We start from the raw sequence: 25,379 nt of genomic DNA on the forward strand, positions 1-25,379 counted from the left end.
AGTCCCATAAACACTCATCAATACCATCTTCACCTACTTTCTAATATAAATTAGAAAGCTACAAATCCAGAGCTATAAATTTGCTTCTGAGAAACTGCTTTAGCTGCCTTCTATAAAGTTTCATATATCTTATTTTCATTTTTATTCAGTTCAAAGTGTTCCTTGATCTGCCTTGTGATTTCTTCTTCGATTCATGAGATATTTTTGGAGGTTCGTTGTTTAACTTTGAAACCTTTGGAGATTTTCCAGATATGTTTCTGTTATTGACTTCTAATTCAATTCTGATTTTGTGAGATAATATACTTGTAAAACCTCGTTATCTCAAAATATACAGTGAATTGTTTTATGGCTTAATATACGGTTGATACTGGTAAGTGTTCCACAGGCACCTAAAAAGAATGTGTGTCCTGCCCTGATTGGTGTAGCTCAGTTGCTTGTGCATCATCCCACAAGGTAAAAGGTCATCAGTTCGATTCCCAGTTAGGAACATGCCTGGGTTGCAGGTTCAGTCCCCTATCAGGACACATATGAGAGGCAACCTATCAATGTTTCTCTCTCATGTTGATATTTCTCTCCTTTTGCTCCTTCCCTTCCCCTTTCTCTAAAAATAAATAAATAAAATCTTTAAAAAAAAAAGAATGTGTGTCCTGCTGTTGTTGGGCTGAGAGTTGTATATCAGCCAGGTCCTATTAGCTCCTGGTGCTATGCAGGTCTCCTTACTGATTCATATATTGTATTCTCATAGAACAAGCATGTCTACTTGTTCTATGGTTAATGAGAAAGGGTGTTGAATCTCAACCATAATTGTAGATATGCCTATTTCTCTTCACAGCTCTATTAGATTTTGCTTCATTCATGTGTTTTGACTGTCATGAAATGCATGTATATTTATGAATACTAACTCTTTGAACTGACCATGTCTTTATTATGAAATGTCCCTCTGGGGAACATTTCCCACTCCAAAGTTGACTTGTCTAATAGTATGTATGATCACCCAAGCTTTCCTATGAGTGGTGTTTTCTACTTATGCATTCAACATTTCGTGGGCTCTCCTACCCTTATGGTAGCCAAGCTTCCATTTCATCGGAAGAATTTCACTGAGTATTTTTCATAGGGCAGGCATGCAGGCAATGAACTCTCTCAGCTTTCTTTTCCACCTTTGTACTTTTAACTGATATGTGTCAGATTTAAAGTGGGTTTCTTGTAGACCGCATAGAGATGGCTCTTGATTTTTATTCAGCTTCTCAGCTCTTTTATTCACACTGTCTTTTCTTCAGTTTCCAATCAGTAATTATTGGTATGGTTGGCTTTAAGACTTTTGTCTAGATATTTCTTCCTCTCCCATCTCTTCTTTATTTCTTGTTTCCTGTGTTTATTCCTTCTTTTGAATTAATCAATTTCAGGCTTTCATTTTATCCACACTGCTGGCTAGTAAGCCATAGCTCTTTGTTTTAATTTTTAGTGGATATTACAGGGTTTACAATATATACATTTAGCATACTGTAGACTACCTTCAAATAACATTATACCACTTCATATATAATGTGAGAGCCAGACACACTATATCTCCATTTCCCCTCATGTTCTTTATGAAATTGTTGTCATAAATTTTGTTTCTACAATATGTTATAAACCCCACAATACATGTTACTGTTTTTTATCTAAACAGTAAATTACATTTTTAAATACACCTCAAACAGAAAAAACTTTTCTATTTACCTATTCATTCATCATTTTGGGTGCTCTCCTACCTTAATGTAGAGACAGGCTTCCGTTTCATCTGAAGAATTTCACTGAGAACTTCTTATAGTGCAAACCTGCAACCAATGAATTTTCTCAGCTTTTGTTTTTCTGAAACTAATTTTGCTTTTTTGTGTGTGGTGGAGGGATTTTTTTCCTATGGTGGTAAACTATACATAACAGACAATTTGCTACTACTACCAATTTTAACTTTACAACTCAGTGGCATTAAGTAATTGCACATTGTTGTACAGCCTTCACCTCCATCATCCCCAGAACTTTCCATCTTCCCAAACTGAACCTTTGCCCCCATTACCCACTAACTCCCCATTCCCTCCCCAGCCCCTGGCACCCACCATCTACTTTCTGTCTCTGCATTTGACACCTCTAGAGACCTCATATCAGGGGAATCATACAGTATTGTCCTTTGTGTCTGGTTTACTTCACTTAATATAATGTCTTCAAGGTTCATTCATGCTGTAGTATGTCAGAGTTCCCTTCCTTTTTTAATGCTGAATAATACTCCATTGCATTGATGGACCATATTTGGTTTATCAATGGACACTTGGGTTGCTTCTACCTTTTGGCTACTGGAAATAATGCTGCTATGAACAATGGTATAAAGATATTTGTTTGAGTCCTTGCTTTCAATTCTTTTGGGTGTATACCCAGAAGTAGAATTGTTGGATTACATCAAAATTCTGTTTAATATTTTAAGAAACTACCATATTGTTTTCCACAACAGCTGCGCCATTTTGCATTCTCACCAAAAATACATACAAGTTCCAATTTGTCTACATTCTTAACAATGCTAGTTTTCTATTTCGGTTTTTTCTTTCTTTTTGATAATAGCCATTCTAATGACTATGTAGTGGTATCTCATTGTGGTTTTGATTTGCATTCCTCTAATGATTAGCAATGTTGAGCATGAATTAATGAGTTCATTTGTCATCTGTATACCTTCTTTGGAGAAATATCTACTCAAGTCCTTTGCTCACTGTTGAGTTGAGTTGTTTGGAGGGTTTTTTTGTTTTTGTTTTTGGTTATTGTTCACTTTTAGGAGCTCTTTATATATTCTGGATATTAATTCCTTATCAGATGTGTGATTTGCAAATATTTCGTCCCATTCTGTGGATTGTCTTTTTACCCAGTTGATAGTGTGTCTTGATGCACAAAAGTTTTTCATTTTGATGAAGTCAGTTATCTATCTTTTTCTTTTATTGTTTGTGCTTTTGGTGTCATATGAAAAAACCCATAGCCAAAAAGGAAAAAAAAAACAGAACCAAATCAAACTAAGCTCATAGACATAGAGAACTGACTGGTAGTTGCCAGAGATAAGGGGCTGGAGGGTTCGGAAAACTGGGTGAGCTGGTTTTTTGTTTGTTTAAACAAATTGAATATTTTAATTGAAAATCCATTGCTAAATCCAAGGTCTTGAAGATTTATGCCTGTGTGTTCTTCCAGTAGTGTCATAATTTCAGCTCTTACATTTTATCTTTTACCCATTTGAGTGGATTTTTGTACTGGTGTGAGGGAGCTATGGATCAATTTTCTCCTGGCTGTAGGTCACATTTTCTTGCTTCTTGTTATGTCTGTAAACTTTTATATCAGTGCTAGACTTGGTGATTTTTATATTTGTGCTATTTAGATTTTGCAGTCTTCCTTTAATGTGTGTTGGATTTGCTCTGATAGGGAGTTAATTTGCTTGTGCCACAGTTTTCTCCTTCTGCACCTTGTTGAAATGCTTCTGGGGAAACCTTTGTTTCAGGAATGTTTATCCCCTCTACTGAAATGGCCTTCCAGAGTTCACTAAACTCTCCATGTGATCAGCAAGCCCCCTGTCCTGACTAGGGGGAGGTCAGTGGTCCTCAACCCTGTGTGAGCTCTGAGACCTGCAGACTCTCACCCTGTGGCTGAGTCAGTGGGCCCTGGTGGAGAGCTTTTCCAGCACCTCAGACTTTGTCACTGTGTCCTTCACACAGCAAGACCCCATGCTGCACTCAGGACCCCCGTCTGCCATTGGGAAGGTGCCTCCAGAGGGGAAGTGAGGTCTTGCAGGGCTCACCTCATCACTTCCCTTCTCCGAGGAGTCTCGGCCCTGTACTAGTCCCACATCTGCAAACACTCATTTGGTGTACTTTGTCCAGCTTTCTAATTGGCACAGCGTCAGTCTCTCATGGTCAGAATGGAGACTCTTCACTCTCTTTCCATGGCAGCCAGCTCCCCTCCCCCAGAAGAGCACGGGTTCAGAGTCAGGCTGTCCGGGTCCAGGTCCTGGCTCTGCTGCTGGCTGACTTCAGGTTGGAGAGAGTTCTTACCCTCAGTTCCTGGGTTTCTTGTTTGTAAAAGGGCAGGGCGGCTGCACTGGGCACCCAACATGCAGGGCAGGTAAAGCCCAGTGCATGACTGGCACACCCCACATGCTCCATTATCCAGATCCAAGGACCATGACAACAAATACACCTGAAGAAAGAATGCAGCAGGAAGTGCAAGGGTTACAGCCCTGCTAAGGCTGGTAACACCCCAGGCCATCACTTTTGGTCCTCCAGGCCACTTACATTCCAGAAATTTCTGCATTTCAGCCCCAAACCACCTTACCCAGACATCCTTTCATCATCCCACCATGTGCCTGCTGTTAGGAGGCACCTACCCTTCCCTATGCTCTGCAGCATCCTGGCATGACTAGTGTGACTGTCCTATGCCACACTGGTACCTGCTGGCTCTTCTCCCCAGCTGACAGCATCTGCAGTGCCCTGTCCTCTGAAGTGTTTGTGGGGTTTCACACAACTAAAACAAGAAGAATTTTTAGTCTTGGGGAAGGGAATTGACCAGTGCAGACAAAGTGCTAATTCTCAAAGCAACTTGAAATGTTTAAGGTGCACACCAGCATGTGCAGTGTCCTAGAAGCAGCTTTATGAGTAAGTCCCCAAGGAGAAACATGCACTCTTTCCCTCCAGGCGTGGCGTGCTGCACCTCCACGAGAGCCACGGCATCAACGACCTGGGCCCTCCCCGCTGGCAGCTCACATCCTGCCTCGTGCTGGTCATCGTCTTGCTCTACTTCAGCTTGTGGAAGGGAGTGAAGACTTCTGGGAAGGTGAGGCTGCAGCCTCACCAACTGGGATGTAGACACCCGGCCATGGTTGGGGAGTGGACAGGGGGGCTATGTTTGGGTTGTGGAGTGGAGGGGTGGCTGTGGTGGACTCGGGAGTGGACAGGGAGCCCATGTTTGGTTTGGGGTGTAGACAAAGAGGCCACGTTTGGGTTGGGGAGAGGACAGGTAGCTGTGGTTGAGCTGGGGAGTGAACAGGTGGCAGTGGTCGGGTTGGGGAGTGGACAGGTGGACCAAGGTTAGGTTGGTGAGTGGACAGAGGTGGCTGTGATTATGTTGGGGAGTGGACAGGTGGCCATGTTTGCATTAGAGAGTAAACAGAAGGCCATGGTTGGGTTGTGAAGTGGACAGGGGCTGCGGTTGGGTTGGAAAGTGGACAGTGACCATGGCTGGGTTGGAGAGTGAACAGGTGGACCGAGGTTGGGTTGGGAAGTGGTGAAGCAGCTGTGATTGGGCTGAGGAGTGGAGAGGGACCATGGTTGAACTGTGGAGTAGAGGGGTGACTGTGGTTGGGCTAGGAAGTGGACAGGGGGCTGTGGTTGGGTTGGGAAGTGGATAGGTGGCCATGTTTGGGTTGGGGAGTCAGCACATGACTATGGTTGAAGAACGATGTCACAGGGAAGGCACCCACAGCAGAGTGTTTCCAGCATCAAGACAAGCACAACATAAATTGTTTTTTGCTGATGAAAGTATTTTGGTTATTATCTGGACACCCAAAGCGATTTTGACCAAAATGTGTTCATCACTTGTAATAGCACATGTAGTCAAGCACCAACACATGGAATCTTTTGTTCATGACAGCACTTTTCTTCCCCTCCCTGCAGCCCGGAACCCATCCTTCACACAGAATCCTGGTGCACATTTGCACAATCAGTGAAATGTGCTCACATCTCATGCATCAGAAATTTCAGCCACTCCTGCTTACTCACACTGTGACAGACTAAATACAGAACAGGAATGTTCCTGCCTTGCCAAATTGTTTGTCCTCTTTTAATCCCTGGGAAAGACGCACAGGATAGAAGGCATTTACAGTCTCACCCCAGTGAGCATTTGCTGAGCTGGCGTCCTATGAATGTTTGGGATGTTGGGCTTCCCAATCAAAGGCCACCTCTCTCTTAACACAAACCATCATGGTGACCTTGTGGCCACACTCTGCCAGCAGGTGGCCTGTGCAGCCTGGTGACGCTGTCTTCTCCCCAGGTTGTGTGGATCACGGCCACCATGCCATACATGGTCCTTTTCGCCTTGCTTCTACGAGGAATTACTCTTCCTGGAGCCATGGATGGCATCAGAGCATACCTGAGTGTTGACTTCCATCGGCTCTGTGAGGCGTCGGTGAGTATGCCCACTGCTCGAGGCCCTGCGGTCTATGTGGACTGATGGGCATGGTGCCAGGGGGGCCCTCTTTTAGGGGGCCGGAGATCCCAAAAGCAGCAGGTCATCTGGAATTTCTCATTCACCCTATAAGTCCAGCAGGTGCTGGCTGCCCTGCTGCATGCGAGGCTCTGCAGGACAATGTGCACACCTGACCCCACTGGAGAGTTCACTGTCTGGTATGGGCATAGAGGGAAGCCGAATGGAACACAGAAGGCAGTGGAGGGAGCAGGTCACCTGATGGGTCTCTGCAGGGATAGAGTGAAGGCTGCTCTTCTCCCTAGCCCGCATCCTGGAGGGGTGTTCTTGGGTTCCTTGGATAAGCACCAATGGGGCTGCCCAGTCTGGGCCAGAGAGATTTGCCACCTGCCTGGAATGCAGCCCTGAGCTCCAGCTCCATGTTCATCAGCCCAGCAAGGCTGGGACCTGCCTGCCAGCATCCCAGGAACCAAGGCTCCCTCCTCAGAAAGCCATACCTCATTGGTGAAACTCTCCAGGTGCCCAGAGCACAAGAGCATGATCTAGGTCACATCACATCAAAAACTAAGTCCAGAGCTGGGCCGTAGATTTCTTCAGCAAAGGAAGAAATACTTGGAGACAGTTCTCTGAGGAGAGGAGGCTTGGCCAGGCCGTGGGAGAGGGGTCTCCCAAGGAAGAGAGAGAGGGGGTGGCATTGCAGGGGGACAGCCCAGAAATGGCAGTGGCCACCGGTGGGTGGATGTAGGGGTAATGAGAGTGGCAGCTTTAGAAAGGGGCTTGTTGCCAATTGAGGTGGACTAGATTAGGCAGAGGGTGGGGCTCCAACAGTCACCCAGGGAAGCTCAACTAGCTGTGGAGGGAGCATATGGACAGAGGAGAAAGTTCCAGGCTGGAGACAAGGGGCCCTTTGGAAGGTGGCTGCCTTATGCTGCTTGGTTGCAATGAGAGGCAGGTGTGGGGCTCATCAGCACTCAGGAGGAAGCAGCCCAGAGGCAGAAATGGAAGGGAGTGGGTGAGCAGGGAGGACCATCGTGGCTCCAGGCCCCTAGGAAGCCCCAGGAGGGAAAGTTGCTGCAGGAGCCATAGGAGGAAGTCTCTTTGAACACAACACCTCAAGCCTATAAGGTGAGGACAGCAGTGTGACATTGACTAGGAGCCATGCAAAGACAGGAGGTGACGCCATGACAGCAGACACATGCTCCATGAGTGTGAAGGAAGAGGCAGCTGAACAACCAAAGAGAGAGGAAATGCAGCAGAGGCCCTGGACCACAACTCCAGGCAGCAAGCAGGAGGAAGCAAAACAGACGCCAGCATTAATTCATAATGGATTAACTGTGGTTGAATGGGGAAATGATACTGATATTCCAAGGGAAATTGCAAATAATGCACAAAGATGCAGTCTGCTTTTCTTCCCGCTCCTTCAGGCCCTGCAGTGACACAGGAAGGTTTATTCTATGAGGTGCATTTGCCTCTGATCATGTTGTTGATGCCAGTTGCTTGTTGATAATGACGTTGAGTTTAAATTCCACTCTGTTCCGCAAAGCTGGAGGTCTCTCAGCCGGAGACCCAGGCAGGGAGGACAGAGAGCTGAGGCCTTGGTCTTTACACAATTGCCTGTGACAGCTGGCGCTCGCTCCCCGCAATTATCTCTAACAGCCGCTCACCTCCCCTCTGGCTGCAGGTGTGGATCGACGCTGCTACCCAGATCTGCTTCTCACTGGGCGTTGGGTTTGGGGTGCTGATCGCCTTCTCCAGTTACAATAAATTCACCAACAACTGCTACAGGTAGGTTATGAGCTCCTGTCCCATCCCCTCCCATAAGAGGATCTGCAAAATCAAGGGGGCATCGCTGATATAGGGGTGGGGGTGTCATAATATGTCCCTGGTTGAAAGGGGGGAAAGGGGAAAAATAGGCTGTGCATGTAAAACCTCTTAGCCAAATGGCTTTCTAAAAAGATTTTATTAGTGTCGCAGGTTCGATTCCCAGTCAGGGTACATGCCTGGGTTGCAGGCCATAACCCCCAGCAACCACACATTGATGTTTCTCTCTCTCTCTCTCTCTCTCTCTCTCTCTCTCTCTCTCTCTCCCCCCGCCCTTCCCTCTCTAAAAATAAATTAGAGAAAGAGGGAAGAGAAGGAGAAAGAGAGGAAGAGAAATACCAATGTGTGGTTGGCTCTCGAGTACCCTGTACTGGGGACCTGGCCCACAACCCAGACATGTGCCCTGACTGGGGCTCAAACTGGTGACCCTTTGGTTCACACCAAATGGCTTTTTAAGTGGAAATTAAAGTGGCATAGCTACAGGCAAAATGTTGATTCTTGTTTTAAGGGAAGTATTGAACACACACGAAGGTGTGTATCACTTTCCTGTGAGGGAACCTCTGAGGTTCCAGGAGCCGCAGATTTCCCCTGAGGCCCCACCCCTGCCCCTCACCCACCCCTGCCCCTCACCCACCCCTGCCTCACTCCTCCTCCCAAAGCCCAGGGTCAGGCTTCTCCCCAGACCTCCCCACAGTGAAGCACCTGCGCATTGCCCCCCCGTCTGCACCTGGGAGTCTGGGTGCTGGAGGGTGTCCTGGACCCTATGCAGAGGCACCCAGGTGAACCAGCATCAGGACAAGCAGGAAAGAGGCAGCACCGTGTACCCACCTCGGCTGTGTCTCCTAGGCTAGAATGGCCGGTCTTACCTGTAGCCATATGCTGGAACCAAAATCCTTCTAAAAACAGAAACAGAATTTATCTGGGACCTGCGTTCTTTGACCTTTACAGGCTCTTGTTTATATTCTTTCATATCCCGAGGATAAACTGTGGTAAAGACACACAGATAGTGTGCAGAGCAAAAGGACCAGACAGACCACTGCCAGGGTCACACAAAGGGGGAACTCTGGATGGCAGTCCCTGAGACAGCCCTGCCGGAGCCCACCTGTGCGCCCTAGGCCAGGGCACCCTGAAGTGTCCTTCTCCTGGGGCTCCCAGAAGGGCTGACCCACCCCATCCTCCCCTGCTCTCCTTTAGCCCTCAGAGTAGGGTCTCCTCTAGCACCAGCCCCCCCAGGAGCAGCAGGAAAACACGTCATCTGGGGCCACCAGACCCACCCTGTCAGAGCCTGCATTTGAACAAGGTGCCCCCTGCCTGACAGTCCCCTCAGCACAGGTGGGGACCCCTGTGGCTATCTGTTCTGTCCACCCAGAGCCCCAGCGTTGCTGGTGGGAACTCTCTTGCCTTCAGCACTGCGTCTTCTGTCCTAGGAACCTCTCAGTCCCAGGAAAACATGGTGGTTGGTCACCCGAGGGACATGCCCAGAGCCTATAGCCAGGAGGTCCCGGATGGGAGGTCCCCTCCCCACCGGCAGGGCAGCTGGGGGACAGGCTCTGTGGCTGCAGGAGGGACTGGCCATGCACACTGAGAAACAGGCATAGTAAATTGAGGATGATGACTGGAAACTGAAGTGGCTCCAGTGCTGGGAAGGGGTGTCTTGTTCTCACAGAGATGCCATCATCACCACCTCAGTCAACTCACTGACGAGCTTCTCCTCCGGCTTCGTGGTCTTCTCCTTCCTGGGGTACATGGCCCAGAAACACAATGTGCCCATTGGGGATGTGGCCAAGGATGGTGAGTCCCCCGAGGGTAGGCTGGGACCCCCACACCTCCACCTGTTCTAGGTCAGTTCTCAAAATGTGTTTTCCTGCAAACTGAGGGGGAGGTGCACAGGCCTTGGTACCGTAAGAGTTGCTGACCTAAATGGTCACCAGGCAGGGAAAGCTGGGAGACTGGGCACAGATGCGGGTGCTGAGGGGGGACTCTGATTGCTGCAGTCCCCTGGGCTCGTGGGGGTCTGCTTAGTTCTAGTTCATGTTAGACACCATGGCATAGGCAGCCTTGGGTCAGATCAGTACAGGCTCCAGGTCTCTTGAGATTGCTGCATCCCCGCCCCTCCCTTCAGAACTGTTTTGCAGGTGAGTGGTGAGGGGTCACCTAGTTTGCCCTGAGTTTGAAGGATTCCCCCTTCTGTTGATGGCTGGGAAGTCCCCTCCTCTGCTGGGGCTGCTCCTTTGCCTCAGAAAAGCCCTGTGAGTGCCACCGACTGAGCTTCCTGGGTCATTTTACTCGAGTCAGTGACCTTTCAGGGAGGAAGAAGCAGAGGACCCACCTCGCCTGTGCCCTGAGCTGTCAGCCAGGCAGCCTCATCGTCCCATCCAGTTCCCAGAGAGCTGAATATTAAGCCCCCACTCTGAAAACAGGACACAAAGACTCCCAGATCCAAAACAACCCCTCTGAAACTACAGAGAAAAAAGGGGGCTGGGGTGAAATCTCCCCATGCTTTCAAGTCCATAGTCTATCCTCTAGGAAAAAAAATGTAATAAAGGCGGGAGAATGGGAGCATAATGCAAATAAGTACCGAGCAGTGAAATTTACTCACTTGCATTTATGCACCTTCACCGTTCTTTTTGCCCTTTATTATGATAAATAGCAATAACTTGCAAAAATCTCTATTAACCCCTGAAAATCAAGCTGAACATTTTCTATGCATTTGCATGACAAGAAAAGTAAATGTCATTTAGGGTTCTAATTCTCAAAAAAAAAGTGTGAAATGTTAACTCAGGCCCAGAAATGCAAGGTGAGGGTGTTGACATTAGTTCATCCGAGCTGACGGATGTGTTTCTGGGTTCCTGGGTTTATGGCTTTTAGACCTCAGAGCATCTCAAAGAGCCACCCCCTGGCCCTGCATTGGAAAAGGTGCCCCTAACATGGGCCTTTGGGAATCAGCGAGCCCAGCCCAACCCCAGGGGCCACAGGGCCTCTGGGAGCTTGGCCCATCTCTGGCCTTTGTCCCAACCCCTAGAAGGGCCGTAAGTGCCCCCTGTTCCTGGCTGGTTCCTGATTCTCCCAGGCCAACTGAGGACTGGGAGAATCAAAAAAGCTGTAAGGTGCCTCTGTAAGCAGAGGCTCAGTGGGCAGTGCTAGTCAGCTAAGTGTGAGTGTATTCTAAAATCGACCATGAAAATGGTCAGTTGCCAGCTTCCTGTGGGAATATTTTTTACTTTGGATCATCCGAGGCCAAGCTGCATTTCATCTTAGGTGGGTCCTGCTGTTTCCATCCCCCTCTTTGTCCAAGCCCACAGTGTTCATTCACCTCTACCCAGATCCCACCTGGGATGAGGAGCAGGTGTGGTTGCCTACAGCGCTTGTCCTGACCCAGCAATACCAGTCCCAGGATGTTGTAAAAGGGGCTGATCCACGGAGCGCTGGCGTGTGCACAGGAGCACGCCCCTTCCCAGCAGCACACCACAGAGCATTCGTGAATGTGGTCTCTGCGTTCAGTCTGTGGTTTTAAAGAGCACATTTAGAATACTTCACAGCACAGAAAATATTTACTACATAGCGCTCGTGAACCACAGTGAGTGCAAGTGTGTGAGCATGCGTGTGTGTGTATGCCTGCAACCTGCTCAGGAAGGCCAACCCCAGGTGGTCACTGCGTGCTCAGGGACACAGGCAGGCAGAACCCCATAGCTCCTCCATCTCCTCCCCCAGGCCCCCACAGACGGGGGACAGGAGTGATTTGGAGAGCAGCAGGGCCACTGGGGATGATGGGACAAGTGAATCAGTCTCCACTGGTTTTGGGTTTCCATTCTCTAGAGTCCAGAGCTGGGTGTCCGCCAAGTTCACAGGAGGAAGGACAGGAGAGGCAGTGATGGGAAAGATTTTGTGCTATTAAATCTGAAGGCACTTGAAAAGGGCTGAGCTGGCCTCTCAGGGGCAGGGAAGGAGGTGTAGACATGAAGTGACATTTGAGGCGACACTCGGTGGCAACCAGAGGTTCTGCTTTCAGGGCCAGGGCTGATTTTCATCATCTACCCCGAGGCGCTCGCCACGCTCCCGCTGTCCTCGGCCTGGGCTGTGGTTTTCTTCATCATGCTGCTCACCCTGGGGATCGACAGCGCTGTGAGTGACATCAGCATTTTCTGTGCCCAGGACTCCGCCCACAACAGCCAGGCTCATCTGCAGCCTCAGATGCTCCCCGGGGTCCCCTAAAGTTTCTGTTCTCACACAGAGCCCCACATGGGTGGCAGGGAGGGGGTCCCATGATTATTTGTGGATTATTTGTGGAACAAGGCCCACCTTGTTCATCCCTGGGCCTCCTAGACTCCCTCAGTCTGTGTCCCCACTGCCTGCTCATGCCCAAGAGCTCAAATACCCTTTCCTGGGATAGGGTGTTTGGACCAACGCACCCCTTCTTTTTTCATTTGGGGTCACCAGCTGCACCCTCTGCCTGAGCCTCCATGGACCCTAAACACACACGGAGCAAGAGGGCTGCACAGGAAAATAAGGTGACATGACCGCACACTTAAGGCAGGTTCCTCATGACTCATCACTTTCCGTGACCCCTTTGCCCCCAGGAGGGATGGCTGCATTTGCAGGGTAGGACAACAGCAGTCTCCAGCCACAGCCCAGGCCTGCCCACTGCATGTCTTATATGTGGCTCTTCATATGTGTGTGCGTGTGTGTGTGGTGTATGCTACAGGGCAGACATTAGGCCCTTGTTCATCCCTGGGCCTCCTAGACTCCCTCAGTCTGTGTCCCCACTGCCTGCTCATGCCCAAGAGCTCAGACCTCAAGGTCCTCGTGACTGGCCTTGTTCACCTGAGCTTTCTACAAAGTACAGAGACCCTCCCCATGAGAACACTGGTCATGCTCCATAGCTCTCCACCTCCTCTCCCACCAGTCCAGTCACTAGCCCCTCGGGGTGGACCACATCCTTGGACAGCATGTCTGGTGGGGATGCAGTTGTGACAGCATTTCCTAGGGGAGGTGGTCTCGACAGAGTGGGACAACAAGGGTCCCAGGATAGTCAGGGTGACGTGAACAACATTGCATCATGACATTCAGAGTCAGGAAGGGTTCGCGTGTTAGCCATACAGCACCTCTCTCCCCACATCAGGACTTTGTAGTGTCTGGAAAGTCACCACCAGTGGACCGAGTGTCCACCCCCAGTCTTCTCTCCCTAGTGGCCGTGCCATAAGAGAAGCCCACTCAAGGACTGTCTTGTCCTTAAGGCATTCTGCACCCTGGACACCATGCAGTTCCCACTCCGTGTCCATTTTCCAGGAGAACATCCATGAATGACATGTAAATCGCACCAGGATGTGGTGCCGAGTGACCCCCCAGCACATCCCCTGCTCTGTGTTGGCTGCAGATGGGCGGGATGGAGTCAGTGATCACCGGGCTCATTGATGAGTTCCAGCTTCTGCACAGGCACCGGGAGCTCTTCACTCTCTTCATCGTCCTGGCCACCTTCCTCCTCTCCCTCTTCTGCGTCACCAATGTACGTATAGACTCAGTTTCACCTGATGATGTCTCATTAGCACTTGGCACTGGGTGGCAAGGCTGGTGCTGTCGGGCCAGACAGAGTCACAGCTTTTCTAAGAGCTGCATCTCCACAAAAAAACAACCCTCGACTTATATTCAGGTAGTTGTGGTCACAGTCAGGGTAGCTGTGGTCACCCTCAGGGTAGCCGTGGTCACATGCATGGTAGCTGTGGTCACATGGAGTAGCTATGGTCACACAGAATAGCTATGGTCACATGGAGTAGCTACGGCACAAGTGGAACTTGGTCTGGTGTTACTTCAGCACCTGGACAGCTCCCTGGGAGGTGCCCTTGATTCAGCCTCCCTCCTGCTGGATTTGTGGGGCTGGAGGGAGGCCAGTCCTCGGGGTGCAGGGCACCCAGGTCACCTCCTTTCCCCATAGAGGCCCTGCCAAGTTTGGCATTTGGTTGATTTCATTTCTAATGGCACCTGAAGCCCTGAGAAAGGGGAAGAGGTCATCTTTATTTTTTTTGGTAATAGACGTGTTCCTAAGAAGTTGCGGGTGGATTGAATTTCTGTGACTCCAATCAGACTTTATAGGGGGTAAAACAGAATCTGTCTGTAAACTGAACCCAGAGGCCAGGTTTATGTTTTGGGAAAAGCACTTGCATGGGTGAGGCTTTCTCCAGCCGGGCATGCCACACCGGACATGCGGGGTTCGGCAGGCGCTCCCCTCTCTTCCAGGGTGGCATCTACGTCTTCACACTGCTGGACCATTTTGCAGCTGGCACATCCATCCTCTTCGGCGTGCTCATCGAGGCCATCGGGGTAGCCTGGTTCTACGGTAAGGACAAGCCTTTCCTGGGGGCTGGTGAGCTTCACCAGTGGGAGAGCTAGCTTCCGTGCTGTCTCTGTGACTGGCAGGGCTGGCTGCCTCTCGCTTTGTTGCCATGTCGCTTCCTTTCTGGTAAAGCTGCCTTGTAAAGGAATGAATACTAGCTCTAGGGTGCTAAGTTGTGGTGACCACAGCAACACAGAGATGAGAAGCTTGGCAACCGTTATTCCATCGGCTTAATGAAGACAGTCTGGATGGTACCCCAAAATCCTTATGTTGGTCAGAGGGATTCAGTGTGGCCACTTAATTATGCTATTAAGATGCCCTAATTGAGTGTCGCAGGTTCGATTCCCAGTCAGGGTACATGCCTAGGTTACAGACCATGACCCCCAGCAACCACACATTGATGTTTCTCTCTCTCCCTCTTTCTCCCTCCCTTCCCTCTCTAAAAAAATAAATAAATAAAATCTTTAAAACATTTTTTTAAAAAAAGATGCTCTAATTGGTTCTTAAGAAAGAATGGTTTCCTGGGATGTTGGAACACTAGCGCTGGTGGAGGCGAGGTCTGTGTCCAGCTAACCAGGAGGTCACTAGCCCCCAAGATACCAGAGAAACAAGCTGAGTCTGTTCCTTGTCAGAGAACATGATTAACAAAGGCTCCTCATCAGTCGTTGTGTTTCAAGGTGCCCCTGCTCATGCATCAGCTCCTACAGCACAGAACTCCTTACCCACCAAAGGCATCACTGCTCACCTGACTCCAAGCCCTCCTAGGTCCAGGTGCTTCTTCATAAGTTAGAACTGTGAGTCCCACAAGGCTGGGGGCCTGCTGGTCAGCAGGTGACCCCCAGATGAGGCTTGGCCCCAGTCTGCAGCCATGGCCTTCCATCCATCCTGGCATGGAGACCAAGCATCATTTAACAGCATCAGAAAACCCTGGAGGAGGCTTTGCCCTTCCCCCAGGTGCTGGCCTGGGCAGGCCACCCGCCTTTCTTCTCTCAGTTTTCTCTCCCATAAAATGGACCATGGTGCCAACCCAGCTCACCTGATCAGGTGTCTTTGAGGGAAATAGGCTCATGGATCCGAACACCTATGTACTAAAGCTAAAGACCTGATGTTGCACAAACCCCAACTTATGTGACCCCCCTCATCTCACAGAGGGGGTCATATTCTCTGTCTCGGAGCCATGGAAACTACAGTTTATTAACATTTCCAGGCTTTGAGAGGCTTAACTGACAGTTGCATCTTGAGAACATTTTTTTCAATTATATTTGTTCTACAGAAAAAGGAAATATTGAATTCCCATTCAACAGAGAAATATTGAAGGAAATATTGTATTTTCATTGGCACCTTGAATCAATACCTCGTCATCACTCCCCTATCCCCAAAATAACACCTCACAGAGCGAGAGAAGCTTCAAGCTTCACCCACAGCCATGAACCCACTGCTGGTGGAGGCTGGAGGGAACCTGGCTGGACAGTGGTTGTCTGCTCCCCAAGTCTGCTCCCCAAACCCTCAGAAGACAGAGATCTGCATCATTCCTCCAAAAGCAATTCACATCCGTCTAATATAGTAAAACAAAGCCTGCCTCAGAATACACTGACCTACTGGTGCACCAAGGGGCCCTGTGGGTCTCAGCGCTGATGGCCCGGTGCCAGGCAGGGTCACCCTGGACCTGCTCCTGGGGCTGAGTCCGGAGGGGCTGTGGGGCCCCAAGCGGACACTCCCCTCTTTGCTGGCCTTTGGGTTTGTCCTTCTCCATTCTTCTTTGCCCCCGGGTCCATTTTCACGTCCAGGATTTTGATGATGGGACTGGAGTGTGAGAGGGAATTCTGAACCGAGGTCCTTTCTGATATGTCCCCACATGTGGCGCCTATGAGACTTGCACAAGCAGCTCAGCAAACCAGCCACAGCAGTACGACCAGAGCCCAGGCTAAATGCAGGGCAGGAAACTCCTCTTTTAGGATCTCCTGGAGAAAATACTGGTCACCTAGTAATAGCTTTTATTTAACAATGATGCTTATACGTACAGTGATGGAATACTATTCACCCTTTAAAAAGGGAAAATCCCGACCCAGGCTACCACAGGGATGGTCCTAGAGGACTTTGTGTTGACTGAGATAAATCAGTCCCAAAAGGGAGAATCCTGTGCATGTTCACTCAAGGAGGTTCCTAGAGTTGTCACATGCGTAGAGACAGGCAGCAGCAGGGTGGCAACCCGGGCTGGGGGAGAGGGTGAGGGGGCCACTCTTTAATGAGTTCAGAGCCTCAGTTTGGGAAGATGGGAAAATCCTAGAGATCGATGGAGGTGATGGCTGCACAGTGATGTGACTGTGCTTAAGGCCACAGAACTGTTCACTTAAAGATGGTTAGGATGGTAAAGTACATATTTACCACAGATTTTTAAGAGAAAAAGCAGTGACTGCAGCAGGCGGGCAGACACAGCTGTGGGACATGGGGGGGAGGACCTGAGGTGAGCAGAGGGTGGACAGCGGTCAGGCAGAGTGGCTGCCTTCCCATGGATCTCCCTGAGTGGCCCTTAGTATTGAGGAGCAAAGGTCACTCAGTGTCACCATGGGGGACATGTGTGGGGACCCCTGGTCAGCAAGACCACTAGGCAGTCTGGGGTGGGGCTGGTCCCTACAGGAGGCAGCCTGAGCTTGAAGTCCCCTGGGGTGGGCTGGGGGTCCGTGCGGACCAAGGTGCTTGCCTGGGTCTTGGGGAAAGTGCTGTACTGACCTCACCACTTGGCTCTCCCAGGCGTGCGGCAGTTCAGCGATGACATCAAGCAGATGACCGGGCAGCGGCCCAGCCTCTACTGGCGGCTGTGCTGGAAGTTTGTCAGCCCCTGCTTCCTCCTGGTAAGGACCCAAAGGCCACGCAAAGGTTCCTGCTCTGCCCCAGCTCTCAAGCCTACCCCAGGGTCAGTGGTGGTGGCCGCAGGCAGGTTGTTACTTGGGCGAGTGAATGTGCTTGAGGCTGGAGAGGGGGTTCCCTGCTTCCTGGAGACTGGAAGGGCAGGCTGGTCCCAGAAATCCTCTCCGGTCTCCTAAAGGTATGCTCCACCCCCATTAGACCCACTGAGAAACCTCACATGCAAGGTGGTCTTCCCACAATGAAGGCCCTCACGTGTCCTGCATTTGGCCACCCCTCCGCATTAGAGGGAAGGCCTGAGATGAGTGGGATTATTGACTTCCTGCCTTGAGGACCAACATAGAATTTAGACCTTCGGGGGAGACAAGTGCTCAGTCCAGAGGGCAGAGTGATGTGGATTCTGCTACAGCTCTGCCCCCGGGGGCCCTCAGGCACGGGCACCTCTCGTGTCCACTAGCTGCCTGGCTTTTATTGTCTGAGCCAAGTCCACACGCGCCTGTTTTAGTCGAGCACAGGCACGGCATTCGTTACAGGCAGCCCGTGGCTCCTTCCACGCTGCACACTGCAGCAGCAGGCTGAGTGGCTGTGACTGAGACCCGATGGCTCTCGACACCTGAACTCTCCTGGCAGGTCTGAACAGGTGGCTCCAGGTGGCCATTCAAGGCCAAGTCCATGTCTGAGTGGGGAGCCTAGGAGCTGTGCAGAGAGACCAGCACCCCCTGGCCCCTGGCTCTCCTCTCACCCCAGCCAGCCCAGTGGTCACCTGAGGGAGGCCTGGGATGGACAGGCAGCTCAGGCAGACCCTGTCACAGACCAGCCCAAAGGCTAGTGAGTGAAAAAGAAAGAGAGGCTCAGAAGTTCATTGATACGGTGCTTCTCAGAGAGCCACGCCCGAACATTCGGAAGCTGCTTGTCTCCCCCTCCTGGCAGCCTGAGGCCCGTCTCCAGTACATCCATCTCCCCGCAGTCCAGAGGGTGAAGGCTGTGGATGTGTGAACTAGAGACAGGCGAGGTGTTCTTGGGCTGCTCTACTTGCTCAGGTCCCCTGGATGGGACAAGGTGTGAGGTTGTCAAAGGCCAGCTGGGGGCATTCCCACTAGTCAAACTCAGAAAGAAGTGAGAGGACGTGCATCTCAAGAACACTGTCCTGTGACAGCAGCTCAGGATTCACAGGGCAGCTGCAGAAGCAGCCCCACTGCCTGAGTTCCCTGGTTTGCAGGGCCGGGGTCCCTAGAGCTGTGGTGGCTGGGAGACCCATCGCCCTGACTCTCTGGCTCCATTCCACCTCTGTGCCCACATCCCCATACCCGTCTGCCAGCCGAATGTCACCGCATGACCTCTGCCCTTGCTTTCAGTTTGTGGTCGTGGTCAGCATCGTGACCTTCAGGCCCCCGCACTATGGAGACTACGTTTTCCCTGAGTGGGCCAATGCGCTGGGGTGGACGATCGCAGCATCCTCCATGTCCATGGTGCCCATCTACGCAGCCTACAAGTTCTATAGCTTGCCCGGGTCTCTGCGGGAGGTGCGTATGCGGCCAGGACCCCTTACCCCTCCCAGTCACCTGATCATGAGGCCACCAACTACATCAAGTGGCCTCTCACTTCCTGCTGGCCAAACTCGCACATAAACTGCATAAAATCTCGGTACCCGAGGCAGCTGGGACTGTGGGAGGGTCCCCTAGGACTGCAACACCGGAGAGGAAACCTGGCCTCAGTGAGTCAGAGATGGCAGCTGCTGAGAGATGGGCCCTGGAGGACCAGCGAGGAGGGCAGCTGTTCTCTGTCTAGGCGCTGGGGCCTGGGCCATTTGGGCAGGAGGTGGAAGGAAGGCCAGCTTCCTAGAGCTGAATGGGACAGAAAGCAGATGCCTCTCCTCCTGTGTGGCATGTAAGATTCAGGTGCCCTGGGGCCCGATGTAGGCCAGTGGGAGCTAGTGCTGTTTACTTTCACTCGAAGCCCACCACAAGCTGATATGGAGACAGGAATTCTCCAGCATCTGCCTTATCAGCTTGTGCTGCAACTGCTCCAGGGTCTAGGGGGACCCAGATGTCAGCCCCTGCAGCTGACAACAGGCCCACTGGGGAGCCTAGTCACCTCGCCGAGCATGTGCCAGTGCCCACGGTCTCTCCATCTCTCCTAGAAAGTGGCCTATGCCATAACCCCCGAGAAGGAGCACCAGCTGGTGGACAGAGGGCAGGTGCGCCAGTTCACGGTGAGTGCGTGCCGCTCCCCCCACCATCCCCTCACCTATTGCAGACGGGTCTGGAGAACAAGGCTTATCCCTGAACCACAGCTCTCAGAAAGCTGGGAGGCTCATTTATTCATTCAGCAAATGCTCCCTGACACCACCTTCTGCAAACCCCTGACCTGAGGAGGGGCAGGCAGCAGATGAAGTATATCGGATGCAGATGGGCATGTGGGGAAAGAGAAAGCAGGAGAGGGGTAGGGCATGACTTGGGGCCCACCAAGGAGGTGGCATCTGAGCAGACGTCTGTGTGAAGCAAGGGGCCTGTATTCCCGGTGGGGACACAGCAGGGAGAAAGGCCCTGAGGGGTGGGCAGGGTAACTGTAGGATCAGTAAAGGATACATGCCCCACTGGGGGACGATGGGGGGAGACAAACCTGGAGCAGCCCAGGCCACGTGCAGGAGGCGAGAGGCTCCCGAGGGTCTAGAGCTGGGATCTGATGGAGCCCCGATCTGACGACATTTGACAGCGTCACTCAGGCCGCTCTATCGGGGAGGGGCTGCAGGGTGTCTGGGGACGACAACAGGAGGCTCCAGGTGGGAGACAGTAGGGGTCATACCAGGCCTGTGGCAGTATTTATTCTTTCTCCCCACCCTACAGCTGGGAGGCAACTGCTCACACGTGAGCTTCCACCTGCATTTATCACATGCCATGGAGCAGCTGCAGAAAGGGCCCAAACACTGTTGAGAGACAGAGTAAACACGTGACACATTTTAACTCCCACACCCTCTGAGGGGGCCCCTGAAGCATGGAGAGGGTGAGGACCACCACACATAGCTGGTCAGGGGGAGGCGAGCTGGCAGGCACTCCTGCTCTCATCACCTCCTGAGACAGCCCCAAACCAGGTGAGAGCCAAGTCGGGGCACCAACGCCAGCTGTGAGTGCTGGACCACCAGTCCCTCCAGGACTTGGATGCCGCATTGACTCAGAAACCACCTAAGGGCGTGATTTCAGGCAGGCGTGGACGAGGGAGGTGCGTGGGGACAGAGAACTTTCTCATACACAGTTTGAAGGGCAGATGCCTTGGTGCAGGGTCCTATTCTTGCTCTGCTTACTCTCTCATTTATTTCCGCTCCAGTCTTTATTGTTTCTTCATTCTTCTTTCTTTGGGTTTTCTCTGTTATGCTTTTGTCAACATCTTAATTTAGACCTTGGATCACTACTAATTTTCAGCCTTTCAGTTTTCTGATATAAGCCTTCAAGGCTATGAAATTCCCCTCAAAATGCCCTGCATGCTGCATTCTACAACGTTTAATAGCATTTTTCTTATTATTCAGTTAAAAGCATATTTTAATATTTATTGTGATTTCTTCAAGTCTGCTTGTAAATTTCCAAATGTGTGAGAATGTTTCATGTGTCTTTTTGTTATTGATTTCTAAATTAATCACTTTGTGCCTGGACACCTATGCTAGCTCTTCTTTGAAGTGTGTTGAGATTTTGTCTGTGGGTGAGTATCTGATCCACTTATCAACATTACTTATTCAAATTTTAATATTTATCATTATTTAAATTTTTATTTATGTGTATCTCTAATTGTTGATACAATGCTCTCCTTCTGTTCATTAGATTAGGCTTCTATGTCTTGTTCTCCAAACCTTCTACAACTTTGCTAACTTAACTCTGCTTGACCATGAGTAACAAACAGATGTTTATATAATATCCTGCCGTGATAGCAAATTTGTCCAATTTCCCCTGCAGTGGTACCAGTTTTGTTTATACGTTCGGTTCTCTGGGGTAGATACACGTTTAGAGTTATCACATCTTCCTGGCAGCCTGCGCCGGCTTCTCTCCCTTGTGATACTTTTGCTCTTGAAGTGCTTTTTGCCTGAAACAAATACAGCTGCACTAGGTTTCTTTTGAGTTTGCCTGAAATATCTTCTGCAAACTTTTAATTTTCAACTTTGTAATGAGCTTAGAATGAAGGTGTTGTGTTTTTTGTTTTTTGTTTTTTCAAAACTTGCATATACCTGGAACGTTTTACTCTGACAATCAGGCAGATTAATCGATTTATACTTGTTGTAAGTTTTGATTTGTTTGGTCTTTTTCACTTTATTTGTCCCATTTTCAATGTTTATTTTTCTCCATTATTACCTTTTATGGATTAATTTTAGGGGAATTTTTTTCTTATTCTACTTTTTTCTTTGTATATGTTTAGGACTTTATTCTATTCCTTTAATAGTAGTACTTGGAATTATATCATGCATATTTCAGCTCAAGTATAAAGTTAAACAATTTGCAACCCCCATTCTGAATATTATAAGGATTTAAATCTTCCTTCTGCTGAATAATATGCTATTAGTGTCCAATAGCTCATTTCTGTCTCTTTAACCTACAAATTAGACATAATTGTTGTTGTTGTTATCACTGTTGCTATTTTGTACAGAAATATCCTCTTGTATGAACGTGCATGTCTAGTGTTTATTTGTTCTTTATGCTTTTTGGCACATACATCTTTTTTTCTGAGGATCATTTACTTGATTTTCAAAAACACATCCTTCAGACATTCCCTTAAAAATAGGTCTCCTGATAAACTTCCACACCTTTGCAAGTCTGTACATGGCCGTCTTTCGCCCTCACTCGGGAAAGAGTTTTCATGGGCACAGCCTGGGAGCCACAGCTACGCCACCTGGCCTCCACCTCGTGGCTGCCCAACTGTGTCCCACCTGACGGACGGTTTCCCTTCACTTCATCCCTGGACACTGCATTATGTCTGCCTATGTCTTGTGAAATGTGCATAATTGTAACTTGCAGGTGTCGCCTTTAAAACATGTCTTACGTAGCTGCCCTGTAATCTGACAGTTGCACCCTCTCTGGGGTCCATGGGGTCTGAAGTCTCTGATTGCTCTCACCTCACTCAGGGTGGGCTGCAGCCATGTTCCTAGTCTCCTTATGCATGAACTCATGGCTTGATCTTAATCCGTGGGAGCTCTGAGATGCCCCTCAGCACATCTTCCTCCAGAGAAGGTTGCCTTCTGCTGCTGACCGTGGCCAGGACAGAGGCTTGGGGCTTGGAGCTGGGGCCCCAGGCATGGCCCCCCTTGCCCACCAGCTCCCCTCACAGAGCATCTGGGCTCTACCAGTGCTGGCATCACCGGTTGGTCACCTCAGGCCCTCTGGAGCCCCCACCCCGATGTGGGTGATAGGGTAGCCCTGCAGCGGGACCAGCGGCAGGTTGGGCTGGGTCAGAAAGAAGCTCTGCATGCTCTTGTTTTGAAAATGCTTAAAAAGTGTGGTTCTTACCATTTAGTGATAGAATGGCTTGTGCTCAAAAATAGGCTGAACTCCCAGCTGCATAATAGGCGATGACATTTGCAAGAAGACTAAATAGCCATCCTGTCGATTTCATCTGTCCTAAGCGGTCATGAGGCCTGCTCCCGCACCTGTTGGGGTCAAGCAAGGACATGGAACTGCAGGGTGCAGCCCTTCACTGTGATGGACCAGCGGCACCCAGATAGTAGCCACGGGAGCCTGGGGGGATCACAGGTGACATGCATGCTGGTGGGGGATGACATCTTAAATCAGCCCCAGATTTGCTGGTGTGCAAACTGCCACTTAGCAGTTTGGCCGGCAACTAAGTGCACAGTGCTGAGGGCCACCATGGCCACTGGATCCATGTGCCAGCCTGTTGCTGAAGCTGTGCTCCCCAACTTCCCTTTGTCAAATGGTGATGACTCATCTACAGGAGGTTTAATAAGCACCAGGTCTAGGTTGCCACAGGCACAACACTGGCCCAGCCCCCCTGAGCCTCCCAGGCTGCATCCACACCATTCTCTCTGCTGAGACCTCTCATAGCTACCAGCCAGTTACTGGCTTCTCAGTTCACATCTAAATAAACCCTGTTTCCTTCACAGCTACGCCACTGGCTCATGGTATAGAGGGCAATGGAGAAGGAAGACCCTGGGCAGCTGTCCCACTGCAGGAGAGACACAAACCAAGATGGAAAACCTGAGCTTGGACGGAAAGGAGGGCTGCTCTACCATTTAACTTCTGCTTTACTGGAAACACACAAGAGCTTTATCTTCTGACTGTTTACACCCTCGTGCCACGGGGAGAGGACCTGCCGTCCGTCCTGTGTCGCTGTGTAACTTAGTAGATCTGTGCCCGTTCCCGCAGGTAGAAAACATCGTGTTCCTTCATGTCACGCGGCTCCCCCAGCCCTCTGCCGCTGTCCAGAGCACAGGTCTCGCTCCAACTGTGCGCCGGGAAGAAATACAGTAATTAGAGGCGCACTCTGCGAGAGCCCCAGTGCTCACAACAGCTTCCCGAGTCATTTGTTTTGTTCGTATTTAAAAAGCCAAACATTGCATTTTGCCTAATTGTGCAGAAGGTGAAATGGAAGAAACCGTGCAAAGGGTGACCAAGTGGTGGGGAACGGGGAGGGCTTGTGTCTTCATGTGACACATGCAGTCTATTCAGAGCCACCAAGGGTGAGGGTCCCATGTGTGATGGGAATGCTGTTTATTTCCTTGCAGCGAAGAAAAACAAACACGGTGGAATCTGTGTGGGTGCCACAGTTCTTGTCTGATGTGGGCCCAGGTCAGCTCATGGTTACCACGCTGTGGACCCTGGCCCTGGGAGAAAGCATGCCCCCAGGGAGCAGGGGTGCGTCCCCAGCTGGTGGGCCCTGACTGTGCAGAGACACGAAGGCAGGCAGCCTGAAGACCTCACCAGGCACAGCCTTGAGCTGTGACCTTGGGAACAAGACCCCGCCAGAATTTTATTTCTCTCAGGCATATATATATCACATCAATAACAACACTTTTTAAGTTAGGGAATGGCTTTTTAAAATCATATTTACCTGTGAATCAAAACCAATTCTCAGAATGCAGGGTTGGTTTCTAAAAACCTGTTTCCTGTTCCAGTTGTTGTCTGTGAGAATATTAGCAAAAGCAAGAGAAGGCCGTTGGCCAAGGGTCACCCACCTGGACGGAAGGCGCCGTGTGGGTCATCACAACCTACTGGGCTGTGGACTACACGATCCGTGCAGCTCTGTGTCCTGCAGAGACGCCCCACTGTGCGTGCTGGCCATGCAGAGCCCTCTCGGCATCCCCTGCCATGGACTGTGATCCCAGGGGTTGTGGAACTTGCCGCCTGGGGGGAGGGGAAACGCTGGCCTGTCCCTGGAGGTTGTCATCCGTGTAGCCAAGAGGAGTCAGGTATGCCATCTCCTTTTGGGGAGTATCGAAATCTCCGTGTAGAAAACCAGTGTTGTCAGTGTCTGTCTGTGTCCATACTCAGCATCACCAACAATAAAAAAAAATGTATGCGGGAAAGACAACCATGGCTGTGTGGCCACATTTTTTGCTCAACCTCCTTGTTTTTCTGGGCCAGCTGCCTTGGGCTCGCAGCTTCACCCCCTCATGAGGTCTTCACCCAGCACCTGCCAGCCCAGAGGGAGCACAGCCTGGACCCTGAAGGTCTGCTGGGCTTACCCTGGACCCCACCTAAGGCCCATACCTGCTGTTTCCCTGGTACCCACTGCTCAGGCCAGCCCAGCACTGTCCTGCCTGTCTCTCTCGAGCCCCCCCATCTGCGCCATCAGCTCCCCTGCAGGCTCCTGTGTGGCCAGACTCCAGCTACCACCCCTGCCTGGGCCAAGGGCCTCTTCCAGGGACATGCCACCAGAGTCTTAAGTGGCGCCCTATCCTCCATCCCTGACAGTCTTTAATCTACTTTGTGGCTAAAGAGTTCCTTCCAGATACCAGTCTGCTCAGGCCACAGCCTAGAGGAGATCTCTGTGGTTTGTCATTATACTTAGAATAAACACCAGTTCTGTGATCCACGTGGTCAGGCAGCCAGTTGCTCCTGCCAGGCTGTGGCCCACATGCTAGGACACTGGTCACCCTGCCAGACCTTCCAACCCTGCCCCCAACAAGGGTATCCAGAAGACACACCCACACCAGGGCCTTCTTGCC

At 50.5% G+C, this 25,379-nt stretch overlaps 1 protein-coding gene across 2 annotated transcripts in view; it reads left to right on the forward strand.

The window, feature by feature from the left end:
- Positions 1-24,742, forward strand: part of SLC6A3 (solute carrier family 6 member 3) — a 37,996-nt gene extending 13,254 nt beyond the window's left edge. The window contains exons 5-15 of one of the 2 annotated variants that reach the window (XM_028522969.2): positions 4,698-4,836; positions 6,052-6,186; positions 7,886-7,989; positions 9,692-9,816; positions 12,035-12,147; positions 13,400-13,528; positions 14,257-14,356; positions 17,105-17,205; positions 18,574-18,741; positions 19,359-19,430; positions 23,316-24,724. In XM_028522969.2, coding sequence (XP_028378770.1) covers positions 4,698-4,836; positions 6,052-6,186; positions 7,886-7,989; positions 9,692-9,816; positions 12,035-12,147; positions 13,400-13,528; positions 14,257-14,356; positions 17,105-17,205; positions 18,574-18,741; positions 19,359-19,430; positions 23,316-23,339 — 1,210 coding nt within the window. In that variant the 3' untranslated portion in view covers positions 23,340-24,724. Of the gene's footprint in view, positions 1-4,697; positions 4,837-6,051; positions 6,187-7,885; positions 7,990-9,691; positions 9,817-12,034; positions 12,148-13,399; positions 13,529-14,256; positions 14,357-17,104; positions 17,206-18,573; positions 18,742-19,358; positions 19,431-23,315 lie in introns of both variants that reach the window. The other variant, XM_036020291.1, reaches the window with a different exon arrangement.
- Positions 24,743-25,379: the final 637 nt, after the last annotated feature.

Source organism: Phyllostomus discolor, chromosome 3 (assembly GCF_004126475.2).
Source record: "Phyllostomus discolor isolate MPI-MPIP mPhyDis1 chromosome 3, mPhyDis1.pri.v3, whole genome shotgun sequence".
In the NCBI taxonomy this organism is placed as follows: domain Eukaryota; kingdom Metazoa; phylum Chordata; class Mammalia; order Chiroptera; family Phyllostomidae; genus Phyllostomus; species Phyllostomus discolor.